Source organism: Oryzias latipes, chromosome 1 (genome assembly GCF_002234675.1).
Source record: "Oryzias latipes chromosome 1, ASM223467v1".
Lineage (NCBI taxonomy): Eukaryota > Metazoa > Chordata > Actinopteri > Beloniformes > Adrianichthyidae > Oryzias > Oryzias latipes.
Window position 1 is genome coordinate 11,601,010 of NC_019859.2, and position 25,817 is coordinate 11,626,826.

Sequence of the window (25,817 nt, forward strand, 5' to 3'; positions counted from 1 at the left end):
ATAAATAAAGATTGATTTGATTTTTTATCATTTTGCAATATTTAAACTTCAGATTTTTACATTTCCTTTTGTTTGTGCTTTTATATGAGATCATTGACTGTATACGAGAACTGGACTGAGTGACTCCTCCCCCTCACGTTCCAAACAGGAAGTTCCTGTTGGCTGCTAGAAGCCAAAATTCCCTGGTGTTGTTTTGTATTGTGTTCAATTATAAAAAAAAGAAAGAAAAGGAAGCCAAAATTCCATAGACTTTTATAGAAAAATAAACAGCTGTTACTCATCATTCTATTCATCTATCTGCTACCTTTTTTATAAGTTCTTGGTAATCCAATTTTTTTTCTCCATAATTTTTTCCTCATTGTTATTCAGGTCATAAACTGGCCAATTGGACGCCTGAATAAAGTAGTCAAACATTTAAAACATCTGATTGACAGATTTTGTGTAGCCTGCTTTTAAGGGGTAGGGGTGTGGACTTCTAACAAGCTCACTCCTGACTGGAGAGTGTGGTTGCCATAGAAACTCAGACCAATCACTGCCTACATCCCAATTGCAAATAAAATGCTGACATGTATCAACTTTCTTTGGAGCCAGAATGCAGCCATTTTTCAGTGGGTGACATCACACTCACTCAGTCCAGTTCTCATATACAGTCAATGATCTGAGGGATTTCTGCATAAAAATAGATTAAAGTGAAGAATTAGAATACCTAAACCCACTATTCACACATTTTTTAAATAAAGTATTATTGAGCTAATTTACCTGACACCTATCCTGTCCGGACCGGACCAGGAGAACCACTGAGTCTCCTGCCCTGCGGATGGCCTCCACCGCCTCCTCGTGGCTGGCATCTCTTAGGTCCACTCCACTAACCTTCAGAAAACCCGAAACATCAAATTCTACCCCTTTAAGAGCCCGATTAACCAAACGGTAAAGCACATTTAGAACATGTATTCTGTAAAAACGTTGAATCTGTGCATTAAAAGGCAATAGATGGGTCAGTTTTATTGATTTAGTCTTGGTTGGGTAAGCAGAGGGTTAAGGTGTACAAAAAGTGCCCACTTTTCAAATGAAAGCACACAAAAAACACACTTTGTTTTTTTGACAAAACATGAGAAAACGTGTTTTATTCCAGCGGCCTTAAAATAGCAACGCAGCTAAAATGCAAAACAGTCTTAATTCAAACAGACAGTGACTACGAAATGATGTGACAACATTTGTGAAAGAGAACCACTTTAAAAAAAATAAAAAATGAGTCTCTTTTCACAGCTCAGCAACGCGGCCTTCATCTGCCATGTGCTGGTGGGGCTGAGCTCGCCGCGACCTCTGTTTACTTGTTTCTTTGGCTGATGGGAGAGAAATCTGACATGGTCTTGTGCTGTTATTGCTCCCTCGCCTCAAGGTTCAACATGCCGTACATTGTCATGGCATTCTGCTTACCGCAGATGCAGAAAAAAAGAGGTTTATTTGAATTCCAGCTGTCTTTTCTGTCAGCTCTAGCCCCCTCTTTCTCCTCTGATTTCTACTGTCGTCAAAAGCACAGATCGGCTGATTTTTTTTTTTTTTTTCTCTCTCGCCAACCATCAAACTAGGAGGTCAGGCTTTGTCCCCAATCTAAAACATGATGGAAACCGCTTTGAAAATGCATTAAAGAATCTTAACTATCAATACACTACAAACTATTTGATCCCTGCAAAGATTTCAAAGTACGTTTTTTAGACATCCAAGATGGTTTACCAAGTTTGAAGTTACTTATCTTTGCTCTACACCTTTCCAAGCTTTTCTCAAAATTGACACAGTTGAGATTTTTTTTTTTGTCTCAACAAGAGCTTCGATCTAATAATAAGGAAAGTCTTATTCAAATGAATTAAAATAATTTTGCTCCAAACTCTGGACTAAAGGAAAACTTGATTTAAGACTCAAAAAACATTTTTTATAATGGTTCAATTTTTGGGATGTTATTTTAAAGTTCATTTGAAAACAAACATTTAGATTAATGTTCTAAAAAGAACTAGTTTTAGATTTTTTGAGGATTTATTATGATGGACCAACTTGTACTAAGATCGTATTCTTATTTTGTTCCGATTTTGTTCTATGATGAGTCATTTCCACTTATTACACTAGTTTCTTTTGTCACTTTAATCAAAATGAACTACAACCATAACATAAAGGCTCTAAAATACATAAAAACTCAAAAAATACAAACTGTTAGCTTAAAATAATAATAAAAAAATATAATATTGGGTTGTAGAACATTTAATTTGACCAGCATGTGGCTCCTAAATGCAAGTATTCACACTGGACAAGTAGGGAGGGGCTTCTTCTTCTTGCTCTTCTGTTTCTACTGATTTCTAGCTCATATCTGCCACCTACAGTTGGAAGAGGCTTGGTGTGAATTGTCAAGGCGGTGCAAACCTCGAGAATCTTGCTTAATGTTCTTCTTTCACAGCTCTATTCTGATATAATAAATACTTGATGTCATAGAATTCTGTCCGGATACAAACCGCAATTATTAATGTCTCCTACTAAAGCGGAGTCCCTGATTGGTCAAAGTTTAGCCTGGTTCCACTTTCCATCACTGGCTGCAAGTTTTGTCCGTTGAGCCTGAAGATGATCATAGAAACTTGTCCAGCTGCGGATGAACTCGAGCGTTTTGAACCAGGAAGCCCAAAATGCGCGTTTACATTGACTTTTCATTGAAAGGGTTCATTTGAACGGGTGTTAGCGAGGGCAGTGTGAACGTAGCTTAACAGTTTTTTTACGCTTATTTTTCCCTTCTTTGAATACTTGTGTGAAACCCCTTCTTTGAAGATTTTGGTATTTTATCATAGGATGTTGTAGTAATTAAAGTAAAATGTACTGTCTGCAGTGACAGAAAACCCCAGAAGGGATAAAGCAGGCTAAGAAAACAGATGGATGAGCAGTTTTAGTGAATTTCTTCTTAAGATTCATACTTTTTTCCTGTTTTTTCTATCTTTTCTTGCAGTGTGAAAAAGTGTCAAGTCAGCAAAAAAAAAAAGAACAAAAAATGAAATAGAGCGACAACTCATTTTATCATAAAACGCTACAATCTGTGTTAAGATGAAATTTGAACCTTTTCCTCGCTGGTTGACATCACAATTACCTAATAGTTCATATACATAAAAATCACCAAATTGCTGCAGCTCGGCTGAAGCACAGATTTATGACATGCTTGTGCAGCAAACTCCCATGATCCCATCTTTTTTTTTTCATGCACACATTTCCTCCTCTGATGCTGCAAAGCCCCAAAAACCGACATGTGCACACACACACACACAGACACACATCTGCACCTCCAGTATCCTGTCTCCAGCCCTCAGGGTGCCATTATGTGCTGCTGGGCTGTCAGGGCTGATGTGCTTGATGAAGACACCCCTCATCATCTCGCCGCTGCTCAGTCTGCGGCCCATGCCTCTGCCTCCCATTATGCTGATGCCCAGGGACTGGCCCGCCGCTCGAGTCAGCCTTACGCTGAAACACAGAGAAGAGCCGCGTTGACTCTCGCCACATCCGATGGTCCTCCAAGTGCAGAGCCGAACGCGTGTTTCACACTTAAACACAGGAATTCTGCGAGTTAATCTGCTGCTGTTCACTGTTGCCCAGGTCCTCTGACATTCACTTGTTTTGTTTTTTTCGCACCGTGGATTAAATTTCGGAGATTAACTCGAAACAATGGAATATTATACCTGCGTGGAAGTCACACAAAAGCTGCGTTCATGCATTTTGTGAGGCGCTCCATTGGGATGCAGTAAATCCAATACATGTGCAATAAAAAAGAAAAGCTGGGAGGTGTTAAAAAACATGGGAAGACTGGCGGAGCACTTTACCCAAGCCAGGAACGCAATTTAAGCTTTGTGAAGCCTTCACTGCTACAGAGCAGTTGAAGGACGAGTTGAAAGCTGTAACGGCAATCACCGACTCGCTAACCTTCGAGGTTGATCCCAGGACGCTGAATCATGAGTGCTGAGTTTTTCTCCAGGCTTCTCTTTACCATCCCTCCTTATCTGCACTCGTCCGGCTTTCATCTCATCCTCTTTCTCCCGCAGAGTTTCTCCATCCTCTTCTTTTTTCGGAAGGAGCTGGGACCTGGGAATCTGCCAACTACAAGAAAAAAAGTAAAATGGGGCAAAAATAGATTATGGGATCATTTTTGATGAGTCATGGAATCCATCTCAGAAATGTACTTTGTTTACTTTATTGCAGTTGGAGGGATTTATGCCTTTTTTTGGCGTTCAAATGCCAGTTTCCTGTTCCAAAACTACAACTCTTTTTGACATAATCCTAAAATTCCAAATGCATCTACATTAAAGTCACACTCTGATCATCTTTTTATTCTACTGTATAACCGTTCCCAATATGCAGTTTTTAGTCAAAGTAAAAAAAGCTTGTGTTGTTTTTTTTTTAGGACATAGTTTCTCCAGAGCGGCAGTAGTTCATTAGAAATTTGCCTCCGCGTTGTGAACCCCCCCTTCCCTTTCTTGTTACTGATCTTTATTATCACTCTCTCCCACTGGGTTACAGGTCCTCAAACCTGCAACATAACATTAGCGGTGCAACAAAAGCGGTGATAAACACTGGAGCTATCCAGCCGTTCAGTTTTGAGCCGAATGCCCCGCTGGAACATGGAAAACAAAGACGTGCATGGATCTATTTGTCTGGAAGTGGATGCATCAGAATGAAGGACTGCTGGAAAATTGTGGCCCGCCAATTGTATTTTCTACGTAACTATATATATATATATATATATATATATATATATATATATATATATATATATATATATATATATATATATATATATTTTTGCTGTTGATTCACAACAATTTGACTAAGGAATAACACAGACATGCAATTTTAGGCCTTTTTTCCAAATGTGTGTCCTCCATCTTGAGAAAAAAGCCAGAAGAACATGTTAAATAACAAAAAACGTGATTGTCATTGGAGCGAGAATATCACATTTTAAAACTGACATTCTTTCTCTTATATTTACAGTCCGGTTTGCATGCCTGTATTCATTATGTGTTAATGGAAGGGGGCAAAAGGGGTGGGTTGGTTTTAATTAACTGTATTTTTTAAAAGTCTCCATAAAAAATAAAAAAAATGGAGTGTTTAGTTTATGGACTTCTTCTGGTTGTGTTTCTGGGCCAGGAACAAATGTCATTGTGTTTTTGTAGAAACATTTAAACGACGTTGGGAGTTAGCGTAGTCGCAGTAATGTTTGTTATAGAGGTATACCTCTGTGTTTTTACAGTTTGCGATCAAAGTTGGGATTTACAGGTATGATAAATACGTTAACGTGTAGCAAACACGTTCCAGAATTACTGTGAACACAGTTAATAAAGTCTTATCTTTGACTCTCTTGTCTTACCTAACGCGCCTTATAAGTCGATGCGCCATATTAACAGCGCGTCTCATAATCCGGTTTGCCCTCTAGTGCAGAAAATACTGTCAATTTGGTTGGCTCCCTTTTCTTTCTTTTTTTTTTAGATTGCTTGCTTTTTTTTCTCCCCCTCTCTATTTTTCTTCTATTCCCCTTTTTTTTTCTCACACTTTTCCCCTCTCTCTACCCTCTGTAAAAAAAAAACCTATATATATATATATATATATGTATATATATATATGTATATATATATATATATATATATATATATATATATATATATATATATATATATATATGTATATATAGGTCAAATGTAATACATACTGTAAGACTAAAATCTCTCCGACACAAAAGGCCTTCAGCTCTCATCTGTCTGCACAATTATTAAATAAAGTTGGAGGTTTTGATTTGATTAGATTATATTTTTCTAGTTACAAAACTCCACAGTCGACAGGAACTTCTAGTCAGAACTGAAAGGATTCGGATTAAGGTGCAAAACGCTTTGAAAACATACATGTCGTGTCAGTGGGGGATTTGTTTATGTGCGCACACATTCAAGAAGCACCTCTGTTTATGGCCCCCACACAGTGTAAGCGTGGAAATAAGAGGGGGAGAAGGACACTTCTTTTTTTTTTTTTTTTCATGAATATGTTTAACGGTGCGGGGCTGTAATAAGCCCGAGGCCGTGAATGATAGCGGTGCTATCTTCACAGCGGGATCCTATAGCCGGCGAACGCTCAGAAGAGGGCAGAACAAATGCTTCCAACTGTGGTGGGGGAGGGGGGGCTGAAAGAGGACGGTCAGGAGAGAGGGATGAGAGCAAAGGGGAAAAAAAAAAAAGAGGAGAAAAGGAAGCAAGAACGATGGCCGTGGATGAGATGAAAGATGGATGTGGGCACACGTACAGATAAAAAAAATGGCTTGATTGAAAGATAGGAGAGAAGACAAAGTTGCAAGAGAAATGGGACTGGGGGGGGGGGGGGGGGTAAAGGTATAGGCATGAAGACGGAGTGAAAAGCAGGGACAGACTGAAGCGAAACAATTCATTTTCCCTGACAGTCGGCGCCCGGATCCGTAAGTGAACAGCTAAATATAACTGGGAGATTCAACACTGAGACAAGCTTTGACTTAACTGCTGAGAAGAAGGAAGCTGTGGGCTGGAAGAAGCTCAGACTAAGTCGGCGGCGCGCTGAAACCCAGCGTTTCCCCTATTTACAGTCAATTAAAGGGACCGGTGGAGGAAATAAGTATTTGATCCCTTGCTGATATGTACGCTTGCCCGCTTAAAAATAAATAGACAGCCTATCATTCTAAAAGTGGGTTCAGTTGAACTGTAGGAAATAGAAAATCACAAAGAAAATCAAGAAATTTACATTAATTTATTTACATTTCCTTGAGGGAAATAAGTATTTCTTGCCAGAAAGACTTAGTACTTTGTGGCCAAATCCTCATTAGCAGCACAGAGGTCAGAGGTTTCTTTTAGTTGATGAGCAGGTTTCTGCACATAATTTCTGGTTTATTCTTCTTTACAAATGACTCTAAATCATTAAGATTTGGTTGTTGTCGCTTAGCAACACTGAGCTTCAGCTCTCTCCATAGGTTTTTTTACATGATTAGGGTCTACAGACTGGCTGGGCCTCCCCATGACCTTGATGTGCTTCTTCTTCAGCCATTCTTTGGTTGCCTTGGCTGCATGTTTTGAGTCATTTTCCCATTTTAAGCCTCGTGGTGGAGGGAAGGAGGTTCTCACTCAGGATTTGACAGTACATGGCTTCCAACCATAATGCTTCCGCCTCCATACTTGACAGTGGGGATAGTGTTTGTGGGGTCATAAGCAGCACTGCTCTTCCTCCAAACTCAACGGGTTGAGTTGATGCCAAAGAGCTCAGTGTTGGTCTCACAGAACCTTCTCCCAACCACTCTCTAAATCATGAAGGTGTTCTTTGTCAGACATCAGGCGGGTCTGTTCATGTTCATGTGCTTTTTTAACCCTTGTGCTATCTTAGATGACCCCACCCTTACTTTGACGTGTTCTCCCTACCATGACAAAGGTGGATAAAGGTGGAAAGATTTCATGTAATCCATGGACACCAGTGAAGATCACAAATCATTGAAGAAAAAAGGTTCAGAGCACTGTCTAGTGGGTCTAGATGACCCAACTCCCAATGTTAAAGTGCCTAGGATAGCACAAGGGTTACGCAGGGCTACTTTACCAGCACTGTGGGACATTGAACCACTGAGACGTAAAGTCTTACCAATGGTTTTGTTGTGGTTCCAGCTGCTTTGAGATCATCAACTAGCTGCTGCTGTGTTGTTTTTATCGTTGGAATCCCGGACCTACAGGTGGGTTGATGGACATGTTTTTGACTAGAACACTCGTCCCCATTGGTTATATTGGTTTTGTAGTCCAGTTCAGTCTTGTTCAGGTCTACAATCTTCTTCCTTAAATCCACTGGAAGCTCTTTCCAATGTTGGAGGGTTTGGCGTCTGAGCGACGGATTCTGTACACAGGTGTCTTTTCCACAGGTGATCAGTTACAACAGGTGTCTTCAGTTCAGGTGATAGGTTGATTAGGAGAGTCGAACCAGAACTCTTTATGGGGGGTTGACGGGTCGGGGTCTCCGCTGAGGCAATCGGTTGCCCCGGCCGGTTGGCTGCCTCGGTCCCGTCGAGACCAGAGCTCTTCTAGGGCCGGCGCTTGGGGGTGGGTGCCTGGGCTTTCTCCGGGGGGCCGGCGCTTTCTGGCTCCTCTCTCTCTGTGTGGGGTGGGTGGTGCTGGGCCGGGGATGTCGGCGCCTCCGGGGATAGGGCCCCTTGGTGGGGAGGGTGAGGGGACATCACTGTGAGTAATCAGGAGATGTCCCCTCAGTGCCCTACCCGCCAATTTTAACTGCACCCCCCTTAGTACACACACCCCTCCCCCCTCAAAATATACATTCCAACATAAACACACACCCACGCACACACAGATCCTCTCAAACACACATACACGCACACACATTTAAAAGGAAGGTGGGACCTAGGACCATCTGTCCCCTACCCTTTCCCTGGTGGGGGGTACGGGGTCCCTGGCAACGGCGGCCGTGTCCCCTGGGTGCCGGTTTCCTGGGCCCGGCGGTGCTCTCTCTGCGCGGGGGGGGTTTCACATTACACCTGAGCCGGGGGTGTCCGTGTCCCTGGGGGGTGGGTTCGGGTCCTTGCCCCTGGGTGCTGGGCCCCGCCAAGTCTCCAACTGTGGCCGAGCCTGGTCGGGCCAAGTTAACAACACCCCTCGTGGGCCCCCCTTTCTCCCCGGGGCGCTCCCCTCCTGGGCGGCTGGCCCCTGCCTTGCTCCTCCCTGGACCAACCGTGGGCCGGTTGGGTGGCTGCCTGGAGTGTGGGGCGGGTCTCCCTTGGGGGGTCCTGGCTCGTACCTGGGGTTGGGGCGGGGGATGCCCGGAACTCCTGGGGGGCTGCTCGTCTGGGGCTGTGGGCGCCCTTCTCGGGTGGGGCCCTGCGTTGGGCTCTCCCGGCGCGGCGGGGGGCTGCCTTTCCCTCCGTGCCTCCCTGCTATCTGGCTCTGGGGGCCTCGCGCCGGTCCTGCTGGCCCTGGCCTGGGTGGCGGGCTGGGTCGCCCGGGGGGCGGTTGTTCCCTGCCTGCTGCGGTGTAGCGTTGGGGTTCCGGCTGCTGATGCGGCGGGGGTTTTGGTGTGGGGACGGCTGGGCACTCTCCTTTCTTCTTTACACATTCCACCGTCCATTTTAGAAAAACATAAACACTCACCTGAGCACAGGTGTTAGCTCACCTTTGCACTAATAGTTTGCATGATTGAATGAATGAAAGATTTCACACTAGTTGGTTTAAAGGCATAAGTATGCGTGTGTGAACACTGTATATTTTGTGTACATGTTGACATGTGGACATTTTTTTTTTCTTTCAGCCAGCAGGTGTGTTGATAACATTTGAGTGTGTGTGTGGACAGGCCCCGCCCTTTTTGTACTACATTTGAACCTTACCGTAATGATAAACAACCAGTAAACTTGTTGCTTTATGCTGCTTAATGGTCTTACCCCCCCCTCCTATTATCACCCCCCCACCCCCCCCTCTCTCTAACGTCCCTCTCTCTTCTTCCCTTCTTTCCTTTTCCGTCCGGTCCAACACCAAAGATTTTCAAACCTGATTGAAATTAATAAAGTTTGGCCTCAATTACAAAAGGGGTTTATTCAGACATACCTTTGGTTTGTCTGAAGATTAATAACCCCTCTTGTTAAAGTAAAATATGTCCAACACAAGAGGCCCTCAGCTCTCATCTGCCTGCCCAGCTGTTGGACAGGACAAGTTAAAAAAACAAAAAAACAAAAACAAAAAAGAACTCTTTATGGTTACCGGGGGGTCAAATACTTATTTCCCACATTAACAACATAAACTCCTAATCTGTAACCTGACTTTCTATATGATTCAAAGATGAATTTTCTGAAAAATTCAGTACTAAGTAACTATCAAGTGTTGATAAATCCGCCCAAAATACACAGACAGATTCATTTTGCACTCTAGAGCCCCAATCTGTAGGATTAGGAGACCATTTGGAGTTACCTTGAGTCTGAGGCCGGAGTGATTTTGGGGACAACGGCGGGGTCTTTGATGGGCCCCCTGAAGGAGGCGGAGCTCCTAACGCCGGCTGCTGAATCTGGAGTCACGGTTTTGAGCTTCATTGAGGCGGACGGCCTGAGCGACAGAGACGATGGGGAGGTGGAGGACCTGACTGAAGCAGCTGCAGGCTGGGGAGGGGCGGACGGCAGAGTGGGAGAGGACGAGGCGCTGTCTGTCGGGACGGATGCCAGCGGGGGCAGACACAGGCGGGCTCGGTGTTCATCCACCTGACGGGCTGGGACGTACGTTATGCTGAAAGAGGGAGTGGGATGAAGCATTTTCAAGGAAAATGCATTTATATAACAGTTCAGTGACAACTCAAGAGTGCATTAGAGTGGAAAACAACATGTTATTGAGCTGTGTTTGAACGCACCTTCAGAACAAGAGAAAAATGCAAAAAGACGTCAATGAAAGATTTAAAAATCACAAAAGAACTTGACACAAAAATGTTGCAGATTTATCTGGATGGTTGCTTGAGATTTTTTGAGAAGTAACTACCGTTAAACACTGTTTTAGATATAAGACAGACATTTTACAGATGATTTGAGACATTTGGATGATTTAGACCCAATTTTTTTGTGTTTTTAGCAGATGTAATTTGACGTTTTGGAGGCTCAATGTGTTAAAAAAAGTTGCGTTTTTTATTTATATTTTTCTGGAGAATTTGTAAATATTGTGTTTGTATGGTCATGATAAAATCATTATGAGATGAAATGAACTTCCATGATGGACTTTTAGGTGGTTTAGTAAACTTTCTACGTCAGCTAGATTTGCATCCGTAAGGATTTTATTTTGAATGGTTTTAGTTCAGTCTGAGAGTACAGTTTGTAACATATTTACTTCCAAAAACGTTATTTAACTCATTGTTTATTCAAAATTTGTACATGACTGAGCTGCTAAACTAAAAAAAAACAAAAAATAAAAAAAAACAGTGAAAGACAATTCACAGCTTGGAAAAATACATTTTAGTTGTGTTTTTGTGGACATGCAGCTTTTAAAATGCAGCTTTTATTTTTTTTAAATAAAAATTTAAAAAAGGTTTTTATGTATCTGGATGTTACAAATTTAACTTTTGACTGCAGCACATACAAATTCCTTTCAAAATAAAATGCATCCTATCTCACATAAGATCCTCCTGCTGCAGCAGACTTACTTGCACTTAAAATGATTATGCAATTCAGTGCTTTGCCTCTGACCAGCAACTAGTCACTGCAGTGCTACTCTGACCATGGATTAAAGCATTTTCCATCATTTTGCTCAGTTATTTGACATGTTAAATATCTAAACATGAAGGGAAAACCCTTTATTTATTCAAGTTGTTAGCATTTTTCCACAAGACCAGAAACCCACAATGGAGAGATAAAATAGCTGCATGTGGCTCCGGAACCTCAGGTTGCAGACCCCTGGTATAGAGAAATAAAAATTCTTTATTAGAAATGTGAAATAAAAACACCTTTTCTACATTTTAAAGACCATATATGCAATTTGGGACCACATTTTCTGCAAGTCATTTGTCTGAAAAGTCTTCAGCAAGACCTTATAACTGTGTGACGCATAAATGAACCCGTTTTTTCTTCTTTTTCTTAAAATTCTATTTAATTACTTATTTGAAATAATATATCATGTTTTTGCACAACGTAAAAGTAGGAATACTTTTTCCCCTCAACTTTTCCGAACCACTTCTCTCACAAACATTGTCTTAAACGTGGGATCAATAAAGATTTATTTGTTTGTTTAATGGATAAAGGAAAACATCTATATATTTTTTAATTAACAAGTTAAATCTTCTATTTTAGGGTATTATATGAAGTTTTACCTAAAAGAAATAAACATTTTATATTTCATTTTCATTTATTTATTAGAGGAAAAAGAAATCTAATTAAAAAAAACCAAAAAATGCTGTCTTGCATTTTGCTTCCAGAGAAAACTGATCCGATTATCCACAAACGGCATCATTGTGAACCTTTTTAGTCAGCATCCTGTAACCACTTTGTGGACAAGCAGCTGCATTTATTATGCACTGACTGCACTATAACTGACTGAAGGTGGAACCTGATCACGCTGGATAAACACATTTTGATCTCAGGGGTAAACACTACACGAGCTGTAAATGTGAGATAAGATCAGCAAAGACACATGCTAAGCTCCAAGTGCCAACAAAAACATCTGCCTGAGAAATTCCTCAACATCAGACAGATCTGCTTAAACCCCGCCCTCTGTGGGCGCCAGCTCCATCGCACTTTAGCACACATTTTTATGCAATGAAAATCTAAACTCAAAAAATTCAAAAAAATCTTAAGGATTATGTGCTAAATTCATTAAATGTGTCAGAATATTTAAGGTTAGAGCATAAAAAGGGAACCTTTTCTAGCAGCATTCTTGTTTTCTTAGCATTTAAGAACCACATTTGAAACTAAAATGTCTATGCAGGGAGGAAAGGAAATGCTACATGGTAGTTTTTTACTTCTGCAGAGGGAGAAAAAAAACTAGAACATTGATTTTCAGACAGCAGCATGCCGAACCAAAACTCTAGGAAAAGAATCAGTTACTCAAAATGGATTAAGGTGGCCACGATTTGCCAGTTCAGAATCAATTTGGGCGGGATGTGTACTTTTTTTGATAGAGCCAATGAAAAATATGTTGCCTTGTTTAGACTATTCACTGTGTATGAGAACTGAACGCCAAAATCCCATTGAGAAACTAATTCTATTTGTCAGAATAACCATTCTAGCTTGAATGTATTTTTTAAACTTTTTTTCTTTAGTGCAATTTTTTCAAGTTCAAAACTGTCCAAACAGATGCCTCAGTAAAGATATGGGGTCTCACGTCCAACGTTTGAAACGTATGAAACTACCCGGGATAGGGGTGTGGCCTTCAACAAGCTCACTACTGATTATTGGCAAGAGTGGTTGGGATAGAAACACTGAATCAGAGCAACTTGGACATTAAGCCTTGTGCTATCCTATGGGGTCCCGATGACCCGATCCTTACATTGAAGTGTTATCCTTAGCATGACACAGGTGGATAAAGGTAAAGATGATTTCACGTAATCCATGGACACCAGTGAAGATCACAAATCATTGAAGAAAAGAGGTTTAGCACACTGACTAGTGGGTCTAGATCAGTGGTCCCCAACCACCGGACACTTTGCACCTTTGCACAAATTTTGGCACCGGGACGCACAGAAAGAAAAAATAATTTCCATTTTATTGTTTTTTTTTTCCGAAAAAAACGTTTTATTTTGAAAAGTGACCGGATTCTCACTGTTACATCCGTCACACTTAACGCACGTCAAAGTCACGACACCAAACATCATGTGATACACACCTTGCGTTGCACCTCAACCCCCCCCCCACCCCCCCCACCCCCGGTCCGCAGTAAACGTGCCTTGCGTTGTACCGGTCCGCGGTGACAAAAAGGTTGGGGACCACTGGTCTAGATGACCCCACTCCCAGTGTTAAAATGCCTTGGACAGCACAAGGGTTAATCACTGCGTACTGATGACGTCTGGCTCCAACATGGCGATGTCCATATTACAAAAAACAAAAACTGCTACTGAATTGATTTCATTTGGTTGTAGTCAGAAATAAGGCCTTTTCTAGTGGTGACTTCACTTGGTCAAGTTCTCCTATACAGTCAGTGGTTTCCCTGTGCATTATGGGACAAGTACTTTCTTTGATTTTTATTATTTGTTCAAAATTACAAACTAAATTAAGTATGCACTTAGTAATGGAATCCTGTCTTTTGGAACATTTGCACGGTTGGGTAAAATCACAAAGTGCTGAGTCGTGCTTTAGAATAATAATACAGGCATCACTATGTGGATACTCTGCACGACTTACAGAAAAAAAGTGAGCATCGTTAAATGCACGAGTTTGGTGTTTTGCTCAAACCTGCAATGAGACCAATTAAAAAGAGAAGTCATTTAAAGCTTCTGTTTATGTCTTTTTTGGACAACTCTGTGCTGACAGGCTGTTTTACTTTATGAAAGGAGCTCATTCTTTGCATTACATTTTGGCTGGCAGGAACAATATGGAGGATTTGTGCACTATTAGGCTGTGACCAAACAATGTGGACAGCCTGCTTTCTCTCAAAAGAGGTGGTTTGATCGTGACAAACCTTCAAACGTCTCTTGTGTCTGTTTCTGAGGCTGCCAAAGCAACTCAGCTGCCTCCACTTGCTCTTAGATTGTCTGAAGTGCTGTCAGAAGGCAGAGAAAGAGTTTATATGTGTGTGTGTGTGTGCGTGGGGGGGGGGGGTTCGTTTGTGTGTTCAGAGCATCCATGAGAAGCTCTTTAAAACACTCTTTTATTCAGAATCACACTGCTCAAGGTGAGATGAGTGATGAATAATTCAGAGATATTTCCCATAGCAGGAAAAAGGTGTTTTTGGAGGTTAGACAACTGAAAGGCTGTGTGTGTGTGTGTTCATTTGTGTGCTTTTAAAAGACAAAAAAAAAAAAGGGAAGAGAAAGTGAGTGGGTGTTTAGCGGGGCAAAGGTGAAGCTCAGGTGGAACTCGTCCCCAGTCGGCCCAAACAAGCCTTCTGCATGTGAAACCACCACTGCTGATGTCAGGATGTGTCAGAACTTCCCCAATTAGTCATTCAAATCACTTCATCTCATCTGTGAGCGACGGCATCACTCAGATCTGACTGCATCGCTCCAAACGTATAGCAAATGGGATCATTTAGGAGGGATGAGAAAGCCTATTTTTTTTTCTTTGTTCTTTTTTGATGAGCAGAATTTAATCACTCTGCTTGATTGTTTCCTGCTTTCAACCACAGATCTTTCTGTGCTGTAAAAAGAAGCACAGATTCAAGCAAAAATAAGTACAAGTGCTAAATGAATGTCTGAAATACACTCAATGGCCACTTTATTGGGCACACCTGTCCAACTGCTTGTTAACGCAATTTTCTAATCAGCCAATCACATGGCAGCAACTGAATGCATTTAGGCATGTAGACATGGTCAAGACGATCTGCTGCAGTTCAAACCGAGCATCAGAATGAGGAAGAAAAGGGATTTACGTGACTTTGATGGTTGTTGGAGCCAGACGGGCTGGTCTGAGTATTTCAGAAACTGGGATGTTAACCCACAACCATCTCTAAGTTTACAGAGAATGCTCTGAAAAGAGAAGATATCCAGTGAGTGACAGTTCTGTGGACAAAAAGGCCTTGTTGATGCAAGAAGTCAGAGGAGAATATAAGTTCGCTTCCTTCCACTCCCTTTCAAGCAAATTTATTAATATGTCTAATTATCATACATTTGATTAGTTACTTTATGAATGTACAACTGATGATTATATTGCTTTGGTGTACTGTTTCTACTTAATTGCTTGAAATAAACCATTTAAAAAAAATATATAAATAAATAAAAAATGTCCAGACTGGTTCCAGCCGATAGAAAGGCAACAGGAACTCAGAGAACCACTGGTTACAACCGAGGTCTGCAGAAGAGCATCTCTGAACGCACAACACGTCCAACCTTGAGGCAGATGTACTGCAGCTGCAGAAGACACGGGGTACCACTCCTGTCAGCTAAGAACAGGAAACTGAGGCCACAATTCACACAGGCTCCTGCTCCGACACCTGGCTGTGGATCCTGTCTCCGGCTTGACTCGCGCCCCTGACTGTCCCCCCAACTCCGTCTGGATGAAGCTCGTCTGCTGGACTCAATATATGTAGTTGTAGAGGTAGATAAGTTAATTCTTCTCTAAGAGTTCTGGTAAATCGCCTGTCCGTCCTGGGGGAGGATCACTCCTTCGTGTGGGCACCCCTGAGGTTTCTCCGTTTTTTCCGGAATCCGTTTTTTTTAGGAGTTTTTCCTTAACGCGAAGGGGGGTCTAAGGGCAGGAATGCCAGTTTAGCTTAGTCAGTTTGTTAGTTCATTTTAGTATTTTCCTATTGAACTCTATGTATTCATGATCCTTTGGAGTTCATGTTTCACTTTTTCAATTACCAACACGAAGCCCATCGAGACGACTGTTGTTGTGAATTTGGGCTATTCAAATAAAATTGAATTGAATTAATAAGACTTTTACAATAGATCTAAACACTATTGTAGTTGGACTTTAAATACTCTTTCCTCACTCCCCTCATTAATGAGGAGGTTTAGTGCAGATGTGAACACTGAAGGTCACATTCCTGCATGTCTTCCAACATATCCTGCTCTGGCATCTTCTGATTGGCTGGACACACCTGATCCAGGTAATCAGCCATGAGTAGGGTAAGAATATGAGGAAAACATCCATTGAAGCCTGTAATTGCCCGCTGGTTTAGTGTCTTGTGAGGCCAGCAATACTGTGAATAATCCTGCCAAATATCAGTTTAGCTGGATTTTTTTTTTTTGTGTCAAAATTAGATTTTTCCTTCATTTGCACCACTTTCTTTTCCAAAGCCCAAATAATAGAGTTTTGCCTTCAAAGTGTCCTACAGACCAACCCATCACAGAAATGTGGAACGTCTAGTTTAGCGCGTCGTTCAGCGTGGACCCCATGACATGCGACGCAATGTACAGTGGGAGAAATCACCATGTTGGGCTATTTTAGTTGTAGCAGTCAGTTTGTTCCTTTTCTATTTCACTTTTTGTCCTGTTTTCTGTGAATTAAACCTGTAAGTAAAGATTTAAAGAGCTTAAATCGTTGGAAAAATTGTTTCTTAATTAAGCCAAAATTCAATAAAATACATGTTTTTAAATAAATTAACTTAATTTTCCAAAGTATTATATTTCTGTAAAAGAAAAATCCCTTCAGTAAGTGTGTTTCCTTATACTTTTATTCTGGTAAGTTAGACCAAGAACCACCTCGAGTCCTTCTGCACTTTATGTTGCATTAACAATAAATCAGATCAAATGTTGTGCACAAATAATGCTTTACTTTTTGTGGCTTTTATTTATGTATTTACAGATTATCCAAAAAGGTTTGTTTCGTAACCAAACCAAGACGTGCAAACCTCCTTTCCAGACCGTCCTGCAGAGGCACTAAGCACTGACATTCGACCTTTTTCCCTGGGGGGATGGACCTAGAGGGGGTAATAGCCTGTGAAGATCTAAGGAGACGCAGGATTAAAAGAAAGAACTCGACTCTCGAGGCTGCTTTATCACGCATGGGTGTGATGCAGAAATGACCTTAATGCAGTCTCATAGACCCAAATTTGGACTTCCTGCAGTCTGTCTCATACAATTCACTCTATTTAAACTTAAAGTAGTAAATAACTTTTCAGTGCTTTGAACTTGTAGTTTTCCTTTTTAATCATCTCAAAGAAGATTGTTTCTTCTGTTGCGGTAGAATTTTGCAGTGACACGGGTTCACAACCTGCAGGGGGCGTGGCCTGTGGAGGATCTCATGCACTCTGTAATGCATTTCAGAGTGTAAATCACTGCCAACTGAATCTTGAGAAAGTAAAAGGAACGTTGTTTCAAGAATATTGACTTATTTTCTGTTTTGCAAGAAAAATCATCTTGTCAATAAAGTTTTTCAGTAGCAATTTAATCGTAGTTTGAGAAAACATGTCTCTGGGACAAAAATCTTTCTTCTTAAAATAAGAATTTTTGGTTTAAACAATTTTTCTTATCCACTTTAGCTGATTTCTTTTTTTTTTTTTTTTTGCTTATTTAAAGAAAATTTTTCAAACTGGAGGAAGTTTGCACCTTTTTCCAGGGGGCGTGTTATTGCTTTTTTTTATTAATTATTATTATTTTTTTTTTATGTGTTATTGCTTTTTAATTCGTTATGACGATCCAGGCAAGTCGACTTTTCGCTGTTTGTCATGCATCATTTTTTATGTTCCATCTAAAAAAAACCAGACTCTTAATTTTTGCCTCATATTCTCTAAGTATTGTTGATGACAAATCAACCCCTGACACAGCAGCCATGTCCCAAAATGCAACATGTTCCTCAAAGCCCCACAGCACCTTTTTATTGAGTCTTTTTTATGTATATTTTTAATCATATATATATTTAAATATTGGTGATTGAACATTTTGGATTTGGAATATCCCTATTGCCCTATTGGATAGTAAAGAGTTGCCTGTTTTCATTCATTTATAATAAAGGAAGATTGCAGCCAAAAACATTCTTTGGCATATTTCACTGCATCAGATTTCTTTCTATTGATTTCTACTAATCCCTGATTTTAAAGAAAAGAAAAAAAAATGAAAAAAAAACTGTAAAAATGTTTGACTTTTGCTCAAGTTGTGTTATTCATGAAGTGATGTATTTTTTTTATTTATTTTTTGACAATGGTTGTCTTCTCACCTCATCTCGGGCCCCATGACAGAGTGTCTGCGAAGCATGGCCCTGGCCTGGGCGCTGGTCAGGTTGGACGTCGGTTCTCTGTTGATGGCCAAGATGACGTCCCCCACCCCCAGCCTACCATCATGGCAAACCGAGCCCCCCTGGACCACACTGCGCACCAGCATGCCTGAGCCGTCCTTGATAGCACTCACCGACATGCCTGCCAATGTGCGTACACATAGACACACGCACACACAGAAGCACACACAAGCACAGGTGAGTAGAGGGTTGGCTAAGACTGTGGTGATTGCAAGCCAAACACACAGACGCTCACCCAAACAAACACCTCGCAGTGGCAACAATCAGCATAATCAAGTCAGACACAAGGCAGATTAGCGCCCAAGCAGGACCACACACACACACACCGAACATTTGCACAGCACCATCCTAGTCACACAAAGTGCTAACACACACATATGCACACAAGCAGGGGGGTGGGGGGGCTTGGGACAGAGGGAACCGCAGGGTTAATACTTAACCGGGTACACAAACACCTGACTTCCACAATTTGGACACGACAAGGATTACAGAGAAGCATTCATGCAAGTCTGTCAATCCAGACACACATCACAGGAGGAAATAAGGTGCTTGGTGTACCACATCATCATCTACAAATGAGTCACATCCACAACACTATGGTCGTACATAATTTGAAACTGGATAAAAATAAATGACTGTGCTTATTTTGAATAAATAAACTGTTTTTATTGTTTTTTTTTATTACATTCAAATTACAATACAATCATAGTGCTTGGAGTACAATCAATCAGCTGAAGACAAGACAGGACAAACAGAAGACACACATTTCAAAGACAGAAGAATCTAAAGCCCAATGTTTCACAATCGAAAAGCCTGAAACTATTTCAAATACTTTAAAAGTACATTACAAATGCTTCCACTAGTTGGTAATTAGTAAATTCACTTTTATATGTATGTTTTACCTCAAAACAATTCCTTGTCAAACAGTTTTAAACCAGACATTTAACTTATTTTTAAACGTAAAACAAATCAGCGAAATATGTCTTATACTTTGATAAGCAAGATGATAAAAAAATAATTAAAAATACACAGTGTTTTTTTTTTTTTTTAAAGCCGCCGGAACAGCCATCCTGCAAAAGTTCAAACAGGGTTCCTACAGGCATTTACTAGTTATTTTTAATTAGCTGCATTGAAAGTCCAAAGACCCTTTCAATGAAACAGAATTTCATGCCTACTTCAAAGCCATGCAGGAAAAAAAAGAGGAGCAGCAAGCTCCCACCACTTTGCCCAATGGTGCTAACCAAAGACTGTATATTAGAAATAAGGGGGGAGTGACCCCTCCCCCTTTGAATTCCAAAAAGGAAGTACCCGCTGGCTCCGAGAAGCCAAAATCCCCAAAACTTCCATTGACAAATAAACAACTCAGTTGTCATTCTATTTGTCAGAATAACCATTCTTGCTTAATCTTTTTTTTTTGTTATCACAATGTCTTTTTTTCTGTACTCATATATGTTATAAACTAACCAATCAGATGCTCCAATAAAAGTGTTTGGTGCCTTCTGGCCCCTATGTCAAAAACGTTTGACAGATTTTGGACCAATCACTGCGTACTGGCTACAACGTGGCGGCGTTTGAATGCCATAATACGGTGACTGAAGTACGGCATTTATTATAGGTGACTTCAGACTCTGTCGGTCCAGGTTTCATATACAGTCAATGGTACATACCAGAGAAGGGATTTTCTTCAACCAGGTCTCAATAAATGTGCCCTTCTCCATTGCATGTTGTGTTATGTGGATTTAGAAAAAGTGTGTGAGGTAATCTGAAAATCTGGGGTCCCTGTAATAAAGGACCGTCTAGTGTCTCTGTATCAACACAGAACAAGCCTGATTGGTAAGTGGAACCTACTTCAAGGGGTTCCCTTCAGCATTGGTTCTTTTCATAAGGGGGTCTAGCTTGAAGACCATAAAATTTTATCTTGTTTTTTTGCAGATGATATTGTCCTCTGGTTTCATCAAACCAGAACTTTCAATGCGCAGATGGAATAGGCTCGAATGAGATTTGGCACCTCCATGTTAGAGGCCATAGCTCTCTACCGGAAAAGGTGGTTTGACCTTTCTAGGTGGGTAGGGAGCTCCTGCACCAAATGGAGAAGTATTTTGGGGTTTTGTTGATGAGAGACGGAGGAATGGAACATGAGATTGACAGATGTAGAGGTGCACCGCTTGCAGTAACACGGTCGCTGTAGCGATCCAGAGCAGTGAAGAAGGAACTAAGCCAAAAGGCAAGGCTCTAAGTTTACAGGTCGGTCTATGTTCCTACTCTCATTTACTGTCATGACCTAAAGGATTAGGATTAGATCCCAGATTCAAGAGGCTGAATAATGTTTCTCCATAGGTACCTGGGATCTCCTTTAAGCTATGTTCACACCATGAACATAGCTTGTGTGCAACATGTATTTAAGCAAGCTTATACCATGGTCCGGGTGAATGCTTGATTCTGATTGGCTACAAGGTGTGCATTAAAAAGTGACAACGCACAGTGATAACCGTACGCCCCAAAAAGAAGTTCCGGTGACCTATCTTAAATCTTCTGTATCACTGCACCGGCTTCTTTAAAACAACGTTTAGCTTCATCATCTGGACAAAAACAAGCACGAAGAGGTGAATTTTCTCTCTGAACTGATGCTTTATTCAACCCCTTGGGACGATCAGCATGTATACATCGCTTTAAATCGCCGAATCTTGATTGAAGCGGTGGTGCGGCAAAGTGTCATCGTAACATGACAAGGCGCTGCACCACGTAACAAATAGTTTGCTTTTCGTGAAAAAAGCGATCTAAATCGGAAAAATAACAAGAATTAAGGAGTTAAACGGTTACTATTTATTGCTTTTGTAAGTGACCATGGTTTAAGCGGGTTAATGGCCTTCGAAGTGTTCATTTTCAGCATTAACGCACTTTTGCCCTTGTGCGTCAGATGGTTCAGGCTTCCACGGCGTGCATTACAAAGTGATAATGCATACTTCATCGGCCATTAGCCCTTTCATGTCTAATGCGAAGACCGGACTTTTGTGTTTTAAAACTCTCATGCTCATGCGTAGCTTCGCAGGTTCCTATGACTGTTTTTGGCTTCTATGTACAAAACACTTGTTGACAGTTAAACCAGGTTGGACTTTGACTAATCAGAGACTCAGATTTGGTAGTGACGTATGGATGACATATTTGAAAATTGTTAATGGAGGGGACATTAATAATTGGAGTTTGTACCCAGATAGATTTATATGAAGCCAAGTCTTTCAAAAATCAGACTAAAGCTGTGAAATAAAAAGCCTGGAGCAAGATTCACAAGATTTGAATTGCATCAACATTTTGCACCAATCCTATTCCAACTGTTTATTGGCATATATGCGCTAGGAAGCAGGATAAAAACAACAAAGACAAAGAAGAAGCTTCTTTTTGCTTGTCCAATGTAAACACCATGGGCTACATGCATTCAAGAATGCGTTTTTGTGTCAAATGCCTAGTGTGCACATAGCTTTTGAGATAAAGTGACGACCTTGGACTAGAATGGAGGTTTTGTGAGGATGTCTGGGAAAGTTCTCAGTAATTTGATTTTTTTCTATTTTTTAAAACCCATTTTGTACCTTGTTGAGCTGATGTTGCCTTTAGATATTGTTTTACAGTTAAAGACAAGGCCAAGATTCTTCCAACAAAATGTACTTTTTACACAAACTGTTAATGTTGGTAATTGTAGTTTTCTTTGCAAACTCTGGAGGAACCCTGTTTGATGTCATGATCTACAAAACTTTCAAAACAAAACAATAATAAAATTATGACAGATAAAACAGAGAAAGCTCTTCTGCAAATCAAACATTTTCCCAATTTTTGACGCGACTCAAGTGTTTTCTCTTGAGTGTTTTCTCAAGACAAGGGGATGAAAGTCAAGGTTCAGGAGGACATTTTACTTAAAATATATACGCTCAGAGAATATACAATAAAATTATGCAAAGGTCTCTAACATGATTTAGTCGGCTCTGGAGGCTCTGGGATCAATAACAGTGACTTCTGCACAAATATGACCTTCAAGAAGAAGAAAAGCTGTCTTGGCTTGGAATATTAAGCTGCAGTGAGTAAAACTGTGTTTTGGGGGAAAAGGTGCAGGCTATGTTTTGGTTAAAATTCACTGAGATGTTTTGCTGGATTTTAGGAGCACATAGAGCTTATTTGCTCCACAGCAAATGGAAAATTACAGAGAAAAAAGTTCATATTTCAATTTCCAGAAATCACGATTTAATACTTATCTGGAAGACAAAAATATTCTAAGCGGATGTAAACCCCAAATGCGGTACCCCATTTCTGCACTATAAAGCACACTTACGTAACAATCGGAATTTTATTATTATTTTTAAACGATAGTGCACCTTATATCCGTAACATCTTAAATATGGATTATTTATGTTAAAGCAATTCTGAGAGGCTCTATCAAAATGTTTGTCTGTGTTTTTAACGAATTGCAAAAAGGGTTGAGTATGATGGTAAATACGCTAATGTGTGTAGCGATGTCGGATAGTGGATTTTCTTTACATTTTGGGAGATAGCACGCTCACAGTAAAGTTTGTTTTAGTGATATTAGTACAAGTAATTCTGAATTCTGAATACACTATCGAGGCTAACGCTTCTAGTGTGGCTAATAAAGTCTGACTTACTGATGGCTCATCTCTGACTCTTTTGTCTTGCTTCCTGCCCCTGAAGCTACATTGCCACCGCCCTTGGCAAGGTGCATTCAAGCGACCACTTTCATTAAAAAGTCTATGTAAAGATGCATAAATGTGCTTTTCTGGCTTCTACATTCAAAACTCTCGCATTCACATGTAGCTACGCACATTTTAAGACCTTTTTTTGGTCTGCAAAACATAAGGCCCATAAACAAACACTGACAGTTAAACCAGGTCGAAATTTGACCAATCAGGAACCCAGTTTGGTAGTGACATACGTCCCTTTTCATTTACGGAAGTTCCAACCGTTTGAAAAATTGATCATAGTGGAAAAATTGATCATTGCCGTTTGTGCCTGACCAGAATTATATGAGACCAAGGCTGAATCCAAGTTGCTTTCCTAGCCCTCTGGCTCCTCTCAATTGCTCCAATTATGGGGCATTTGAAGTTAAGGTGATGTCTGAAAGTGTTTTTTTAAGGAGGAGGCGTGGGACTTAGGGTAGGCTCTCCTTTCGCCAGCAGGATGATCTGTATCGTGTCATGGAAGAGAAATGCAATTTTTCACATGGGTGGCTCTGAGGCACAGTAGTTTTATACTCAAAAGTAAGTCATATGGTTTTGTTTTACATGACTTATAAAGTTCTAAAAACAATGTTGTTGTGTGTTTTCGGAACTCTGGCAGCTACTCGCTAAAGTAAATGACCTATCGATGACGTCATCAAGAGGTAGAAACATCCAAATTTGAAGACACTATTTTTTCAATATCTCTCTACTTGGAGGGATAAATGTAGGGATAGGGAGAAGTCTTAAGGGTAGGGATTCGGATGTGGCCTAAGTCATTCAAATATCGGAATAAAGCTGAAAGAGAAAGCCTGGAGCAAGATTTGCAGGTTTTGCACCGCTTCGATATTTCGTGCCAAGTCTCTTTCAACTAAAGTAGGACGTATTGGGTACCAAATATGTATTGTGAACACGGTATGCTAAACATGCATCACGTGCCTGGTGTGAATGTGTAATAATAGTTTGGTGGGCCTTATGTATGACATAAGTTTATAAATAGACCATTTATTGACTGTGCGCCTTATAATGTGGTACGCCCTCTAGTGTGGAAAACAAAGTAAGGTAGTTTGGGCCCTTGATTGTTTTCTGAAGCCCATATTTTAATAAAACCAAACTCTACAACACGCCCCGACCTACACACTGTGGTGCAGTGCCTGGGATTGACTGAGTTTTTCCATAATACAAATCAGGCTCTTTGAGTATGCTTTGCATATCACCTGCAGAACAAGGTACAGGGATGGCTGTTCACTCAGTTTTTGTCTGTCATATTTGAAAAACCTGACATTGGGCCCTTTATGAAACTCTTAAGTATTAAAAAAAAATTTAACCTGTACGGAGATAACATGTACAGTTTAATTTAGGGTATTAATTTGACTTCTGTGTGACCCCCACTTTACCTTTACATGCACACACACACACACAATTATCTCCTTTCTTATTTCAAATGTTCAGTCACCATTCCTCTTCAGGGCAGTCGTCATCACCACCTCCAATTAGAGTAATTAATGCCATGCCTGTGACGTACACACACCAAGACACCATCACCATGAGAAAGACGGAGAACATACCAAGGCTACGGTTGCCCCGGACAACAGTGATTGTCCTCTCATAGCTTGTGTGGGAGGGGAGAGGTGGGGCTTGCTGGTTGTTGTCCTCTTCCATGACGCCAAAGCGATGATGAAGTCGGCTTTCCTAAGAAAGACAATAAAAAATGAGTATGAATGTATAAAAGCTAATACAGAATGAAAAGATCAAATTGGATCTTTAGAAGAGAATTTTTTTTTTTTTAGATTGCATTGTTGATTGAAGACTTGAAGAGTTGATTGAAGAAAAATAGAGCACAGTTCACAGGTTCTTCAAAATATTGGACAACCGTCATGATTAAACGTGGTGCAGAAAAGAAGGTGAAGAAACTTATCAAGATCTGGTTATATTGGAATGATCCACACTGAGCTGTATTATAATAAAGCTCAATGCGTATTGCTTTTTGTGTAGCACCTTTTGTATCAGTAAATGAAAGTTTACCATCAATGGTTCAATCCAATTTAGTGTTAAACCCACCGTGTACATGTTCTCTTAACTTGTGGTCAAAGCCTTAGTCACCTGCACTCATAATGTGGTATGCACATCCGGGCCCGTTGAGGTTTGTATAATCACCTCAAAGACGTCATGAAAATGAAACGTACAACTATCATGTATGTGTGGTAAGTGTATCCTGAAGTAAGGCTAATGTAAGTTACACGTACTGATGACGTACTGCGTCCTGACGCCGCATCCACAGAAACTACGCTCTAATCGAAGAAGCCGCTCGGATGAGAGATATTTGTCCAGTTGAATTGTTTAGAACTTCCATTTTATGCTCTAATCGTCTAATTTTCTAATAGCCAGTAAGGAGCCCACACTTATCACGTGAACAGTCAGTACAGGATTTGTGAGGGTTAAGAAAAATTATAATTCGTAGGATGTGCCTGCTGTTCGCCTGTTTTATCCTAACTTATCCTACTGAAGTATTTGCTATGTCCTGTCACCTGCAGCAAGCCTGTAGAATATTTTTGCACTACAGGCTCACCGGGTACAGGTTTGCCCATTTCTTGTCCACAGACAGCCTGTATCCAACCGTAAGGGCTGTTGTGACAAAGGCTTAGTGTTTTATTTAGCAAAGGCTCAAAGGAGGTCAGATCCTAATTTAACAAGAGTTGCTGTTACAAACGGGGTTTTTGTTGAGTTGTATTTTCATA

General features: G+C 40.7%; 1 protein-coding gene across 4 annotated transcripts in view; it reads right to left on the reverse strand.

The window, feature by feature from the left end:
- LOC101166191 (multiple PDZ domain protein-like) overlaps nt 1-25,817 on the reverse strand; it is a 66,367-nt gene that overhangs the window by 13,997 nt on the left and 26,553 nt on the right. For all 4 annotated transcript variants that reach the window (XM_023956126.1, XM_023956128.1, XM_023956120.1 and 1 more), the window contains 6 exons: nt 24,648-24,771; nt 18,287-18,485; nt 9,975-10,283; nt 3,946-4,119; nt 3,312-3,489; nt 760-870 (listed from right to left, as the gene is read on the reverse strand). In XM_023956126.1, coding sequence (XP_023811894.1) covers nt 760-870; nt 3,312-3,489; nt 3,946-4,119; nt 9,975-10,283; nt 18,287-18,485; nt 24,648-24,771 — 1,095 coding nt within the window. The remainder of the gene's footprint in view (nt 1-759; nt 871-3,311; nt 3,490-3,945; nt 4,120-9,974; nt 10,284-18,286; nt 18,486-24,647; nt 24,772-25,817) is intronic.